General features: G+C 57.8%; 2 protein-coding genes across 2 annotated transcripts in view; both read left to right on the top strand.

Annotated features, from left to right (window-relative positions):
- Nucleotides 1-13,513, top strand: part of LOC134341688 (synaptobrevin) — a 39,040-nt gene extending 25,527 nt beyond the window's left edge. Inside the window, exons 3-5 of the mRNA XM_063039614.1 lie at nucleotides 10,818-10,976; nucleotides 12,726-12,777; nucleotides 13,277-13,513. Of these exons, the coding sequence (XP_062895684.1) occupies nucleotides 10,818-10,976; nucleotides 12,726-12,777; nucleotides 13,277-13,293 (228 nt within the window). The 3' untranslated portion in view covers nucleotides 13,294-13,513. The remainder of the gene's footprint in view (nucleotides 1-10,817; nucleotides 10,977-12,725; nucleotides 12,778-13,276) is intronic.
- A 5-nt stretch (nucleotides 13,514-13,518) lies between these two features.
- On the top strand, nucleotides 13,519-14,554 carry LOC134341565 (uncharacterized). The gene has a single exon (XM_063039430.1). It carries the CDS (start codon nucleotides 13,532-13,534, stop codon nucleotides 14,552-14,554), a length of 1,023 nt encoding a protein of 340 aa, XP_062895500.1. The 5' UTR covers nucleotides 13,519-13,531.
- Nucleotides 14,555-15,691: the final 1,137 nt, after the last annotated feature.

Here is a 15,691-nt window from a genome sequence, read left to right as displayed (position 1 = left end):
CCACTCTATCTGTGTCCTCTGGTCTGAGACTCCCCCCACTACAGGAAACATGCTCTCCATATCCACTCTATCTGAGTCCTCTGGTCCTAGACTCCCCCTACGACAGGAAACATCCTCTCCACATCCACTCTATCTGTGTCCTCTTGACCATGACTCCCCCACGAAAGGAAACATCATCTCCACATCCACTCTATCTGTTTCCTCTGGTCTTAGGCGCTCCCACTATAGGAAACATCCTCTCCACATCCACGCTATCTGTGTCCTTTGGTCCCAGACTCCCCCACTCCTGGAAACATTTTCTCCACATCCACTCTATCTGTGTCCTCTGGTCTGCAACTCTTCCACTATAGGAAACATCCTCTCCACATCCACTCTATCTGTGTCCTCTGGTCATAGACTCCCCCAGTACAGGAAACATCCTCTCCACACCCACTCTATGTGTGTCCTCTGGTCCTAGACTATCCCCACTATAGGAAACATCCTCTCCACATCCACTCTATCCGTGTCCTCTGGTCCTAGACTAACCCACTACAGGAAACATCCTCTCCTCATCCACTCTATCTGTGTCCTCTGGTCCGAGACTCCCCCACTACAGGAAACACCGTCTCCACATCCACTCTATCTGTGTCCTCTGGTCCTAGACTCCCCCAGAAAAGGAAACATTTTCTCCACATCCACTCTATCTGTGTCCTCTGGTTTGCAACTCTTCCACTATAGGAAACATCCTCTCCACATCCACTCTATCTGTGTCCTCTGGTCCTAGACGCCCCCACTACAGGAACCACACTGTCCACATCCACTCTATCTGTGTCCTCTGGTCCGAGACTCCCCCCACTACAGGAAACATGCTCTCCATATCCACTCTATCTGAGTCCTCTGGTCCTAGACTCCCCCAACGACAGGAAACATCCTCTCCACATCCACTCTATCTGTGTCCTCTTGACCATGACTCCCCAACGAAAGGAAACATCATCTCCACATCCACTCTATCTGTGACCTCTGGTCCTAGACTCCCCCACAAAAGGAAACATCCTCTCCACATCCACTCTATCTGTGTCCTCTGGTCATAGACTCCCCCAGTACAGGAAACATCCTCTCCACATCCACTCTATCTGTGTCCTCTTGACCATGACTCCCCCACGAAAGGAAACATCATCTCCACATCCACTCTATCTGTGACATCTGGTCCACGACTCCTCCACTACAGGAAACATCCTCTCCACATCCACTCTATCTGTGTCCTATGGTCCTTGTCTCCCCCACTACAGGAAACTTCCTCTCCACATCCACTCTGTCTGTGTCCTCTGGTCATAGACTCCGCCAGTACAGGAAACATCCTCTCCACATCCACTCTATGTGTGTCCTCTGGTCCTAGACTCTCCCCACTATAGGAAACATCCTCTCCACATCCACTCTATCTGTGTTCTCTGGTCCTAGACTCCCCCACTACAGGAAACATCCTCTCCTCATCCACTCTGTCTGTGTCCTCTGGTCCGAGACTCCCCCACTACAGGAAACACCCTCTCCACATCCACTCTATCTGTGTCCTCTGGTCCTAGACTCCCCCAGAAAAGGAAACATTTTCTCCACATCCAATCTATCTGTGTCCTCTGGTTCGCAACTCTTCCACTATAGGGAACATGCTCTCCACATCCACTCTATTTGTTTCCTCTGGTCCTAGACTCCCCCAGTACAGGAAACATCCTCTCCTCATCCACTCCATCTGTGCCCTCTGGTCCTGGACTCTCCCACAAAAGAAAACATCTTCTCCACATCCATTCTATCTGTGTCCTCTGGTCTGCAACTCGTCCACTATAGCAAACATCCTCTCCACATCCACTCTATCTGTGTCCTCTAGTCCTAGACTCCCCCAGTACAGGAAACATCCTCTCCTCATCCACTCTATGTGTGTCCTCTGGTCCTGGACTCTCCCACAAATGAAAACATCCTCTCCACATCCACTCTATCTGTGTCCTTTGGTCCTAGACGCCTCCACTACAGGAACCATACTCTCCACATCCACTCTATCTGTGTCCTGTGGTCCGAGACTCCCGCACTATAGGAAGCATCCTCTCCACATCCACTCTATCTGTGTCCTCGGGTCCTAGACTCCCCCCACTACAGGAAACATGCTCTCCACATCCACTCTATCTGTGTCCTCTGTTCCTAGACTCCCCGACAATAGGAAACATCCTCCCCAGATCCACTCCATCTGTGTCGTCTGTTCCTAGACGCCCCCACAATAGGAAACATTCCCCACATCCACTCTATCTCTGCCCTCTGGTCCTAGACTCCCCCAGTACAGGAAACATCCTCTCCACATCCACTCTATCTGTGTCCTCTGGTCCTAGACGCCCCCACTACAGGAACCACACTCTCCACATCCACTCTATCTGTGTCCTCTGGTCTGAGACTCCCCCCACTACAGGAAACATGCTCTCCATATCCACTCTATCTGAGTCCTCTGGTCCTAGACTCCCCCTACGACAGGAAACATCCTCTCCACATCCACTCTATCTGTGTCCTCTTGACCATGACTCCCCCACGAAAGGAAACATCATCTCCACATCCACTCTATCTGTTTCCTCTGGTCTTAGGCGCTCCCACTATAGGAAACATCCTCTCCACATCCACGCTATCTGTGTCCTTTGGTCCCAGACTCCCCCACTCCTGGAAACATTTTCTCCACATCCACTCTATCTGTGTCCTCTGGTCTGCAACTCTTCCACTATAGGAAACATCCTCTCCACATCCACTCTATCTGTGTCCTCTGGTCCTAGACTCCCCCAGTACAGGAAACATCCTCTCCTCATCCACTCTATCTGTGTCCTCTGGTCATAGACTCCCCCAGTACAGGAAACATCCTCTCCACACCCACTCTATGTGTGTCCTCTGGTCCTAGACTCCCCCACTATAGGAAACATCCTCTCCACATCCACTCTATCCGTGTCCTCTGGTCCTAGACTAACCCACTACAGGAAACATCCTCTCCTCATCCACTCTATCTGTGTCCTCTGGTCCGAGACTCCCCCACTACAGGAAACACCGTCTCCACATCCACTCTATCTGTGTCCTCTGGTCCTAGACTCCCCCAGAAAAGGAAACATTTTCTCCACATCCACTCTATCTGTGTCCTCTGGTTTGCAACTCTTCCACTATAGGAAACATCCTCTCCACATCCACTCTATCTGTGTCCTCTGGTCCTAGACGCCCCCACTACAGGAACCACACTCTCCACATCCACTCTATCTGTGTCCTCTGGTCTGAGACTCCCCCCACTACAGGAAACATGCTCTCCATATCCACTCTATCTGAGTCCTCTGGTCCTAGACTCCCCCAACGACAGGAAACATCCTCTCCACATCCACTCTATCTGTGTCCTCTTGACCATGACTCCCCAACGAAAGGAAACATCATCTCCACATCCACTCTATCTGTGACCTCTGGTCCTAGACTCCCCCACAAAAGGAAACATCCTCTCCACATCCACTCTATCTGTGTCCTCTGGTCATAGACTCCCCCAGTACAGGAAACATCCTCTCCACATCCACTCTATCTGTGTCCTCTGGTCCTAGACTCTCCCCACTGTAGGAAACATCCGCCCCACATCCATTCTATCTGTGTCCTCTGGTCCTAGACTCCCCCAGTACAGGAAACATCCTCTCCACATCCACTCTATCTGTGTCCTCTTGACCATGACTCCCCCACGAAAGGAAACATCATCTCCACATCCACTCTATCTGTGTCCTATGGTCCTTGTCTCCCCCACTACAGGAAACTTCCTCTCCACATCCACTCTGTCTGTGTCCTCTGGTCCTAGACTCCTCCACTATAGGAAAAATCCTCTCCACATCCACTCTATCTGTGTCCTCTGGTCATAGACTGCCTCTCCACATCCACTCTATCTGTGTCCTCTGGTCCTAGACTCCCCCAGTGCAGGAAACATCCTCTCCTCATCCACTCTATCTGTGCCCTCTGGTCCTAGACTCCCCCACTACAGGAAACATCCTCTCCACATCCACTCTATCTGTGTCCTATGGTCCTTGTCTCCCCCACTACAGGAAACTTCCTCTCCACATCCACACTGTCTGTGTCCTCTGGTCCTAGACTCCTCCACTATAGGAAAAATCCTCTCCACATCCACTCTATCTGTGTCCTTTGGTCCTAGACTCCAGAATTATGGGAAACATCCTCTCCACATCCACACTATCTGTGTCCTCTGGTCCTAGACGCTCCCACTATAGGAAACATCCTCTCCACATCCACTCTATCTGTGTCCTCTGGTCCTAGACGCTCCCACTATATGAAACATCTTCTGCATATCCACTCTATCTTTGTCCTCTGGTCCTAGTCTCCCCAACTGCAGAAAACATCCTCTCCACATCCGTTCTATCTGTGTCCTCTGGTCCTAGACACCCCAACTATAGGAAACACCCTCTCCACATCCACTCTATCTGCGTCCTCTGGTCCTAGACTCCCCCACTATAGGAAACATCCTTTCCACATCCACTCTATCTGTGTCCTCTGGTCTGCAACTCGTCCACAGTAGGAAACATCCTCTCCACACCCACTCTATCTGTGTCCTCTGGTCCTAGTTTCCCTTACTATAGAAAACATCCTCTCCACGTCCACTATATCTGTGTTGTCTGGTCCGAGACTCCCCCGCTATAGGAAACATCCTCTCCACATCCACTCTATCTGTGTCCTCTGGTCCCAGACTCCCCCCAGTACAGGAAACATCCTCTCCACATCCACTCTATCTGTGTGTTCTGGTCCTAGTCTCCCCCCATTACAGGAAACATCCTCTCCACATCCACTCTCTCTGTGTCCTCTGGTCCTAGACTCTCCCAGTACAGGAAACATCCTCTCCACATCCACTCTATCTGTGTCCTCTGGTCCTCGACTCCCCCACTATAGGAAACATCCTCTCCATATCCACTCTATCTGTGTCCTCTGGTCCTAGACTCCCTCCACTACAGGAAACATCCTCTCCAGCCAGTACTGCCCCAGAGCCACCAAGTGGCAAGTCTTTTAATCCTGGAATCATTTTTGTGAACTTAGTCTGAGTCCTGTCCTGTTTCAGCACACCCTTCCTCAGAGAAGCGGCCCAAACCTGCTCACAATTGTCCAAGTGAGGCCTCTCCAGTGCTCTTTCAATCAGAACATTACATCCTTGCCTTTATATTCTTCTCCTCTGGAAATGATTGCTAACATTGCATTTGCATTCCTCACCACCGACTCACTCTGCACAAGGACTCTCAACTGCATTTGCAGCTCAGACTTTTGAATTTTCTCTCCGTTTAGAAAATAGTCTGTTCATCCTTCCAAGAAGCATGAGCATACACATTCCATCTGCCACTTCTTTGCCCATGCTCCTAAAAACTACCTGCCCCTCCTCTTGTCTTCATGTCGTCTGGAAAGCGGATGCTGTCCAAGTTGCATGCCATCTTGGACAATGTCTCCCATCCACTACATAATGTACTGGGTGGGCACAGGAGTACATTCAGCCAGAGACTCATTCCACCGAGATGCAGCACAGAGCGTCATAGGAAGTCATTCCTGCCTGTGGCCATCAAACTTTACAACTCCTCCCTTGGAGGGTCAGACACCCTGAGCCAATAGGCTGGTCCTGGACTTATTTCCTGGCATAATTTACATATTACTATTTAATTATTTATGGTTTTATATTGCTATATTTATACTCTATTCTTGGTTGGTGCAACTGTAACGAAACCCAGTTTCCCTCGGGATCAATAAAGTATGCCTATCAATCTATCTATCCATCTATCTCTCTATCTATCTATCTATCTATCCATCTATCTCTCTATCTATCTATCCATCTATCTCTCTATCTATCTATCCATCTATCTCTCTATCCATCTATCTATCTAACTATCTATCTATCTGTCTAACTATCTATCTATCCATCTGTCTGTCCATCTATCTCTCTATTTATCTGTCTGTCTATTTATTTATCTGTCTATTTCTCTACCTATATCGATCTCACTCGCAACTCATCCGTAAGGCCAGTGATGTTGTGGGGATGGAACTGGACTCTCTGACGGTGGTGTCTGAAAAGAGGATGCTGTCTAAGTTGCATGCCATCTTGGACAATGTCTCCCATCCACTACATAATGTACTGGGTGGGCACAGGAGTACATTCAGCCAGAGACTCATTCCACCGAGATGCAACACAGAGCGTCATAGGAAGTCATTCCTGCCTGTGGCCATCAAACTTTACAACTCCTCCCTTGGAGGGCCAGACACTCTGAGCCGATTGTCTGCTCCCAGACTTATTTCCTGGCTTAATTTACATATTACTATTTAACTATTATGGTGTTATTACTATTTATTATTTATGGTGCAACTGTAACGAAAACCAATTTTCCCCCGGGATCAATAAAGTATGACTATGAGTTGTCCACGAAGCCATCAATTCCGTCATCGAAGTCATTGACATATAACGTAATAAGAACTGATCCCAACAGAGATCCTGTGGAACACCACTAGTCACCAGCAGCCAACCAAGAAAGGCTCCCTTTATTCCCACTCTTTGCCTCCTGCCGATCAGCCACTGCCTTATCCATGTAACACCACGGGCTCGTAGCATGATAAGCAGCCTCACGGAGGGGGTGACGGAGACGGGGAGGGGTGTAGGGGAGGGAGGGGGTGACGGAGACGGGGAGGGGCGTAGGGGAGGGAGGGGGTGAGGGAGACGGGGAGGGGCGTAGGGGAGGGAGGGGTGACAGAGACGGGGAGGGGTCTAGGGGAGGGAGGGGCTGACGGAGATGGGGAGGGGTGTAGGGGAGGGAGGGGGTGACGGAGACGGGGAGGGGTGTAGCGGAGGGAGGGGGTGACGGAGATGAGGAGGGGTGTAGGGGAGGGAGGGGTTGATGGAGGCGGGGAGGGGTGTAGTGGAGGGAGGGGGTGAGGGAGACGGGGAGGGGTGTAGGGGAGGGAGGGGGTGAGGGAGACGGGGAGGGGTGTATGGGAGGGAGGGGGTGACGGAGATGGGGAGGGGTGTAGGGGATGGAGGGGGTGACGGAGATGGGGAGGGGTGTAGGGGAGGGGGGGAGTGACGGAGACGGGGAGTGGGGTAGGGGAGGGAAGTGGTGACAGAGACGGGGATGGGTGTATGGGTGGGAGGGGGTGACGGAGACGGGGAGGGGTGTAGGGGAGGGAGGGTGTGACAGAGACAGGGAGGGGTGTAGGGGAGGGAGGGGGTGACAGACGGGGAGGGCTGTAGGGGATGGAGGGGGTGACGGAGACAAGGAGAGGTGTAGGGGAGAGAAGGGTGATGGAGATGGGTGGGATGTAGGGGAAGGAGGGGGTGACGGAGACGGGGAGGGTTGTAGGGGATGGAGGGGGTGACGGAGATGGGGAGGGGTGTAGGGGAGGGGGGCAGTGACGGAGACGGGGAGGGGGGTAGGGGAGGGAGGGGCTGACGGAGACGGGGAGTGGTGTAGGGGAGGGAGGGGGTGATGGAGATGGGGAGGGTGTCGGGTTGGATGTGGGTGACAGAGTTGAGGAGGGGAGTAGGGCAGGGATGGGTGGCGGAGACGGGGAGGGGTGTAGGGGAGGGAGGGGGTGATGGAGACGGGGAGGGGTGTAGGGGAGGGAGGGGGTGACGGAGATGGGGAGGGGTGTAGGGGAGGGAGGGGGTGATGGAGACGGGGAGGGGTGTTGGGGATGGAGGGGGTGACGGAGATGGGGAGAGAGGGTGTGATGGAGATGGGGAGAGAGGGTGTGACGGAGACGGGGAGGGGTGTAGGGGAGGGAGGGTGTGATGGAGACGGGGAGGGGTGTAGGGGAGGGAAGGGTGACGGAGACAGGGAGGGGTGTAGGGGAAGGAGGGAGTGACGGAGACGGGGAGGGGTGTAGGGGAGGGAATGGTGACGGAGACAGGGAGGGGTGTAAGGGAGGGAGGGGGTGACGGAGACGGGGAGGGGTGTTGGGGATGGAGGGGGTGACGGAGATGGGGAGAGAGGGTGTGATGGAGATGGGGAGGAGTGAAGGAGAGGGAGGGGGTGAGGGAGACGGTTGGGATGTAGGGGAAGGAGGGAGTGACGGAGACGGGGAGGGGTGTAGGGGAGGGAGGGGGTGACAGAGACGGGTGGGATGTAGGGGAAGGAGGGAGTGACGGAGACGGGGAGGGGTGTAGGGGAGGGAATGGTGACGGAGACAGGGAGGGGTGTAAGGGAGGGAGGGGGTGACAGAGACGGGGAGGGGTGTAGGGGAGGGAGGGGGTGATGGAGACGGGGAGGAGTGTAGGGGAGGGAGGGGGTGACGGAGACGGGGAGGGGTGTAGGGGAGGGAGGGGGTGATGGAGACGGGGAGGGGTGTTGGGGATGGAGGGGGTGATGGAGACGGGGAGGGGTGTAGGGGAGGGAGGGGGTGACGGAGATGGGGAGGGGTGTAGGGGAGGGAGGGGGTGACGGAGACGGGGAGGGGTGTAGGGGAGGGAGGGGGTGAGGGAGACGGTTGGGATGTAGGGGAAGGAGGGAGTGACGGAGACGGGGAGGGGTGTAGGGGAGGGAGGGGGTGATGGAGATGGGGAGGGGTGTAGGGGAGGGAATGGTGACGGAGACGGGGAGGCGTGTAGGGGAGGGAGGGGGTGACGGAGACAGGGAGGGGTGTAGGGGAGGGAGGGGGTGAGGGAGACGGGGAGGCGTGTAGGGGAGGGAGGGGGTGACGGAGACGGGGAGGCGTGTAGGGGAGGGAGGGGTGACGGAGACAGGGAGGGGTGTAAGGGAGGGAGGGGGTGACGGAGATGGGGAGGAGTGTTGGGGATGGAGGGGGTGATGGAGACGGGGAGGAGTGTAGGGGAGGGAGGGGGTGACGGAGACGGGGAGGGGTGTAGGGGAGGGAGGGGGTGATGGAGACGGGGAGGGTGTAGGGGAGGGAGGGGGTGATGGAGACGGGGAGGGGTGTAGGGGATGGAGGGGGTGACGGAGACGGGGAGGGGTTTAGGGGAGGGAGGGGGTGACGGAGACAGGGAGGCGTGTAGGGGAGGGAGGGGGTGACGGAGACGGGGAGGGGTGTAGGGGAGGGAGGGGGTGACAGAGACGGGGAGCGGTGTAGGGGAGGGAGGGGGTGACGGAGACGGGGAGGGGTGTAGGGGAGGGAGGGGGTGACAGAGACGGGGAGGAGTGTAGGGGAGGAAGGGGTTGATGGAGACGGGGAGGAGTGTAGGGGAGGGAGGGGGTGACGGAGACGGGGAGGGGTGTAGGGGATGGAGGGGGTGATAGAGACGGGGAGGGGTGTAGGGGAGGGAGGGGGTGAGGGAGATGGGGAGGAGTGTAGGGGAGGGAGGGAGTGACGGAGACGGGGAGGAGTGTAGGGGAGGGAGGGGGTGATAGAGACGGGGGGGGTGTAGGGGAGGGAGGGGGTGACGGAGACGGGGAGGGTGTAGGGGAGGGAGGGGGTGATGGAGACGGGGAGGGGTGTAGGGGAGGGAGGGAGTGACGGAGACGGGGAGGGGTGTAGGGGAGGGAGGGGGTGATAGAGACGGGGAGGGGTGTAGGGGAGGGAGGGGGTGAGGGAGATGGGGAGGAGTGTAGGGGAGGGAGGGAGGGGGTGATAGAGACGGGGGGGTGTAGGGGAGAGAGGGGGTGATAGAGACGGGGGGGTGTAGGGGAGGGAGGGGGTGACGGAGACGGGGAGGGTGTAGGGGAGGGAGGGGGTGACGGAGACGGGGAGGGGTGTAGGGGAGGGAGGGAGTGACGGAGATGGGGAGGGGTGTAGGGGAGGGAGGGAGTGACGGAGACGGGGAGGGTGTAGGGGAGGGAGGGGGTGACGGAGACGGGGAGGGGTGTAGGGGAGGGAGGGGGTGACGGAGACGGGGAGGGTGTAGGGGAGGGAGGGAGTGACGGAGACGGGGAGGAGTGTAGGGGAGGGAGGGGGTGATAGAGACGGGGAGGAGTGTAGGGGAGGGAGGGGGTGACGGAGACGGGGAGGGGTGTAGGGGATGGAGGGGGTGATAGAGACGGGGAGGGGTGTAGGGGAGGGAGGGGGTGAGGGAGATGGGGAGGGGTGTAGGGGTGGGAGGGGGTGATAGAGACGGGGGGGTGTAGGGGAGGGAGGGGGTGAGGGAGACCGGGAGGGGTGTAGGGGAGGGAGGGGGTGACGGAGACGGGGAGGGTGTAGGGGAGGGAGGGGGTGACGGAGACGGGGAGGAGTGTAGGGGAGGGAGGGGGTGACGGAGACGGGGAGGGGTGTAGGGGATGGAGGGGGTGATAGAGACGGGGAGGGGTGTAGGGGAGGGAGGGGGTGAGGGAGATGGGGAGGAGTGTAGGGGAGGGAGGGAGTGACGGAGACGGGGAGGAGTGTAGGGGAGGGAGGGGGTGATAGAGACGGGGGGGGTGTAGGGGAGGGAGGGGGTGACGGAGACGGGGAGGGTGTAGGGGAGGGAGGGGGTGATGGAGACGGGGAGGGGTGTAGGGGAGGGAGGGAGTGACGGAGACGGGGAGGGGTGTAGGGGATGGAGGGGGTGATAGAGACGGGGAGGGGTGTAGGGGAGGGAGGGGGTGAGGGAGATGGGGAGGAGTGTAGGGGAGGGATGGAGTGACGGAGACGGGGAGGAGTGTAGGGGAGGGAGGGGGTGATAGAGACGGGGGGGGTGTAGGGGAGGGAGGGGGTGACGGAGACGGGGAGGGTGTAGGGGAGGGAGGGGGTGATGGAGACGGGGAGGGGTGTAGGGGAGGGAGGGAGTGACGGAGACGGGGAGGGGTGTAGGGGAGGGAATGGTGACGGAGACGGGTCAGGGTTTAGGGGAGAGATACCGTGGCAATGTTAAATACATACCCCCCCACCCGCAGGTAGTGGACATCATGCGGGTGAATGTGGACAAGGTTCTGGAGCGAGACCAGAAGTTGTCCGAACTGGACGATCGGGCCGACGCTCTGCAGGCGGGCGCCTCGCAGTTTGAGAGCAGTGCTGCCAAGCTGAAGAGAAAATACTGGTGGAAGAACTGTAAGGTAAAGAGACCCCCCTCCCCACTCCCAGCTGGGCCCCCACACCTCCGTCCACCCTCCCTCCCATCCGTCCGGGCTTCCGTCCCTCCGTCCAGCCTCATTTCACGTCTGTCCGGGCTCCCATCTCTCCGTCCACCCTCCCTCCACTCCGTCTGGGCTCCCGTCCCTCTGTCCACCCTCCCTCCCCTCTGTCAGCACCTCTCCCTCAGACACCTCCAACTCTCCCTCAATCCCCTCCGTCACCCCCCCTCTCCCTCGGACACCTCCCACTCTGCCTCAGACCTCTCTGTCACCCCCTCTCCCTCAGACACCTCCCACTCTCCCTCAATCCCCTCCATCACCCCCTCTCCCTCAGTCACCTCCGTCATCCCTTCTCCCTCGGGCACCTCCCACTCTCCCTCAATCCCCTCCATCACCCCCTCTCCCTCAGTCACCTCCGTCATCCCCTCACCCTCGGGCACCTCCCACTCTGCCTCAGGCCCCTCTGTCACCCCCTCTCCCTCAGACACCTCCCACTCTCCCTCAATCCCCTCCATCACCCCCTCTCCCTCAGTCACCTCCGTCATCCCCTCTCCCTCGGGCACCTCCCACTCTGCCTCAGACCTCTCTGTCACCCCCTCTCCCTCAGACACCTCCCACTCTCCCTCAATCCCCTCCATCACCCCCTCTCCCTCAGTCACCTCCGTCATCCCTTCTCCCTCGGGCACCTCCCACTCTCCCTCAATCCCCTCCATCACCCCCTCTCCCTCAGTCACCTCCGTCATCCCCTCACCCTCGGGCACCTCCCACTCTGCCTCAGGCCCCTCTGTCACCCCATCTCCCTCAGACACCTCCCACTCTCCCTCAATCCCCTCCATCACCCCCTCTCCCTCAGTCACCTCCGTCATCCCCTCTCCCTCGGGCACCTCCCACTCTGCCTCAGACCTCTCTGTCACCCCCTCTCCCTCAGACACCTCCCACTCTCCCTCAATCCCCTCCATCACCCCCTCTGCCTCAGTCACCTCCCACTCTCCCTCAATTCGCTCTGTCACCCCCTTTCCCTCAGACACCTCCCACTCTCCCTCAATCCCCTCCATCACCCCCTCTCCTTTGGACCCCTCCATCACCCCCCTCTCCCTCGGATACCTCCTATTCTCCCTCAATCCCCTCTGTCACCCCCTCTCCCTCAGACACCTCCTACGGTCCCTCCAACCCCTCTGTCACCCCCTCTCCCTCAATCCCCTCCATCAGCCCCCTCTCCCTCGGACACCTCCCACTCTCCCTCGGACCCCTCTGTCACCCTGTCTCCCTTGGACAGCTCCCACTCTCCCTCAATCTCCTCCATCACCCCCTCTCCTTCGGACCCCTCTGTCAGCCCCCTCTCCCTCAGATACCTCCTATTCTCCCTCAATCCCCTCCGTCACCCCCTCTCCCTCAGACACCTCCTACGGTCCCTCCGACCCCTCTGTCAGCCCCTCTCCCTCAGACACCTCCCACTCTCCCTCAATCCCATCAGCCCCCTCTCCCTCGGGCCCCTCCGTCACTCCCTCTGTTTTGGAACCCACCCACTGTCTGTCCGAACTCCTCCACCATCCCTCTCCCTTGTCCCCGTCCCCGTCCCACCCTCACTTCGCGCCTCCAACCCCACTATCTCCACCTCTCCTACCCCCTGCCTCTGTGGCAGTTCGAGTGGGGTGGGAAGGGGGTCTCGACCTGATCCGGGACTAATCTGTGATTCCTCTTCCCTCCACCCCCAACCACCCTGTCCCGCAGATGATGATCATGCTGGGAGCAATCTGTGCAATCATCGTTATCATTGTTATCAGTGAGTGTAAAAGACCGTGGGGGGGGGGTGTGAGGGCGAGAGAGAGGGAGGGTGAGGGAGGGAAAGAGGGGCCCCTCGGGGGCCACTGGAGCAACCATCGCCATTGCCAAGCGTTATGGGGCAGAGGGGATGCGGGGAGCAGAGGGGGGGTGGATGGTTGTGGGGCGAGTGGGGCTTGGGGTGGGGGGAAGGAGGGAGGGGAGGGGAGGGAGGCGGTGAGGAGAGTCTGCCAGCTGTGGACGGGAGGGAGAAGGACGCATGGGGAGGGACGGAGAGAAGGAGCAGGGAGGGAGGAAGGGAATATATGTCTTCACTAATGCCTCTCTCCATTCTCTCTCCCCTCTCTGTCCCCCTCTCTCTCTCCTCCTCTCTCTCCCTCCCCTTCTCTCTGTCCCTCCCTCTCTTTCTCCCCCCTCTCCCCTTCTCTCTCTCTTTCCCTCTCCCTCCACCCCTCACCCCCTCTCTCCCCATCTCCCCCCTTTTCTCCCCCCGAAAACAGTTTACTTCTTCACCTGAATACCCCGAGTGAATAACTCCCCCTCCACGAGTCTCTCCCTTGCCCCTCTCTCCCCCCTCCCAGGGCTCCGAAAGCCTCTCCGTCCCTCCCACGAGGTTGCCCCCACGTCCGCTGTAGTCTTTGTCTGACCAATGGGTTCTCTCTGTGCATAATACTGTACTCGGTCCGTGCGTAGATCTCCCATCTCTTTATTTGCGTTGCCTCCGCTCGTAGAGATCCCACACCTCGGCACGTCTCATGACTTCAACCCTCTCCCTCCCTCTCTCTCTCCCCCTTCTTTCGTTTCTCTATCCCCTCTCTCTCCCCTCTCTCTCCCCCCTCTTTCGCTTCTCTAGCCCCTCTCTCCCTCCTCTCTCCCCCCTCTCTCTTGCTCTCTCCCAACTCTGTCTCCCCCCTCTCTGCCCCTCTCTCCTCCTATCTCCCCACTCTCTCTCCCTCCTCTCGTTTCTCTATCCCCTCTCTCTCCCCCTCTCCCCCCTCCACCTCTCTCCCCCTCTCTCTCCCCCCTCTTCCCCCTTCTCTCTCCCCTCTCTCTCCCCCCTCTCCCCAACTCTCTCTCCCCCCACCACTCTCCCCCCTTTCGCTTCTCTAGCCCCTCTCTCCCTCCTCTCTCCCCTCTCTCTCTCCCCCCTCTCCCAACTCTCTCTCCCCCTCTCCCCACTCTCTCCCCCTCTCTCTCCCTCTCTCCCAACTCTCTCTCCCCTCTCCCCCCTCTCTCTCCCCCTCTCTCTCCCCTTTCCCCCCTCTCTCTCCCCTTCTCTCCCCTCTCTCTCCCCCCTCTTTCTCCCCTCTCTCACCCCTCTCTCCCCCTCTGTCCCTCCTCTTCCCCCCTCTCTTTCTTCCCTCTCTCTCCCCACTCTCTCGCCTCCCCTTCCTTCCCCTTCTCTCTCTGTCCCCGCCCACCTGCGGTCAGGAAGATCCCACGAGCACTCCGTCCCGCCGTCGTCCGATGGTCTCCGTGAGCGCCTCGCCAGCCCGCGGACTTCCCGTCCCCACCAGCACCCCCACCTTCTTCTACCTTCCCCAGCCCCACCCCGATGTGAACACCCCGCCTCCCCCGAAACTCGGGAGGGATTTGTTGAGGTGTGGTGGGTGGGGGGAGGGAGGTGGGGATGGGGAGCGGGGAGAGATACGCGAAAACGGAAGCGGGAACCCCTTTTACCCTGGGTACGTTTCACAATAATTCACACACAAGAGGTGTTAAAACTATATAAACTCAAAGAGAAAGTGATTAAATTAAAGGACGCATGTATATTATGAGGTTCGTTTCACCTGCCTGGCAGTCTCTGTTTCTCTCTGTCTCGTGACCATCCGGTAAACCCGATTGCCCCATCCCTGCTCGGAGAAACGGCTGCGATTTACCTCCTGAAATTCTTGCACTTCGCCGGCGCCTGCAAGACTGGAAGAGTGGACCGTAGAACGAGTGACTTTTCAAACAGCGGAATCGCACCTCACCCGACAATTCGACGGACCACAGGCTCCCTCGCTAAGGGAGAAAGAGGTGTCTCTCTGAACGGATCCCCTGTTACTGGGGGAGTCTCTCCCCCATTACCCCTGTTACAGAGGGAGTCTCTCCCCATTACCCCTGTTACAGAGGGAGTCTCTCCCCCATTACCCATGTTACAGAGGGAGTCTCTCCCCATTACCCCTGTTACAGAGGGAGTCTCTCCCCCATTACCCATGTTACAGAGGGAGTCTCTCTCCCATTACCCCTGTTACAGAGGGAGTCTCTCCCCATTACCCCTGTTACAGAGGGAGTCTCTCCCCCATTATCCCTGTTACAGAGGGAGTCTCTCCCCATTACCCCTGTTACACAGGGAGTATCCCCATTACCCCTGTTAACAGAGGGAGTCTCTCCCCCATTACCCCGTTACAGAGGGAGTCTCTCCCCCATTACCCCTGTTACTGAGGGAGTCTTTCCCCCATTACCCCTGTTACAGAGGGAGTCTCTCCCCCATTATCCCTGTTACAGAGGGAGTCTCTCCCCCATTACCCCATTACAGAGGGAGTCTCTCCCCCATTACCCCTGTTACACAGGGAGTATCCCCACTACCCCTGTTAACAGAAGGAGTCTCTCCCCCATTACCCCTGTTACTGAGGGAGTCTCTCCCCCATTACCCCTGTTACAGAGGGAGTCTCTCCCCCATTATCCCTGTTACAGAGGGAGTCTCTCCCCATTACCCCTGTTACACAGGGAGTATCCCCATTACCCCTGTTAACAGAGGGAGTCTCTCCCCCATTACCCCTGTTACAGAGGGAGTCTCTCCCCCATTACCCCTGTTACACAGGGAGTATCCCCATTACCCCTGTTAACAGAGGGAGTCTCTCCCCCATTACCCCATTACAGAGGGAGTCTCTCCCCCATTACCCCTGTTACAGAGGGAGTCTCTTCCCATT

The sequence above is a fragment of the Mobula hypostoma genome, unplaced genomic scaffold (assembly GCF_963921235.1).
Source record: "Mobula hypostoma unplaced genomic scaffold, sMobHyp1.1 scaffold_36, whole genome shotgun sequence".
Lineage (NCBI taxonomy): Eukaryota > Metazoa > Chordata > Chondrichthyes > Myliobatiformes > Myliobatidae > Mobula > Mobula hypostoma.
Note: the sequence above shows the minus strand (reverse complement) of the source record. Positions and strands in the feature narration are given on the sequence as shown.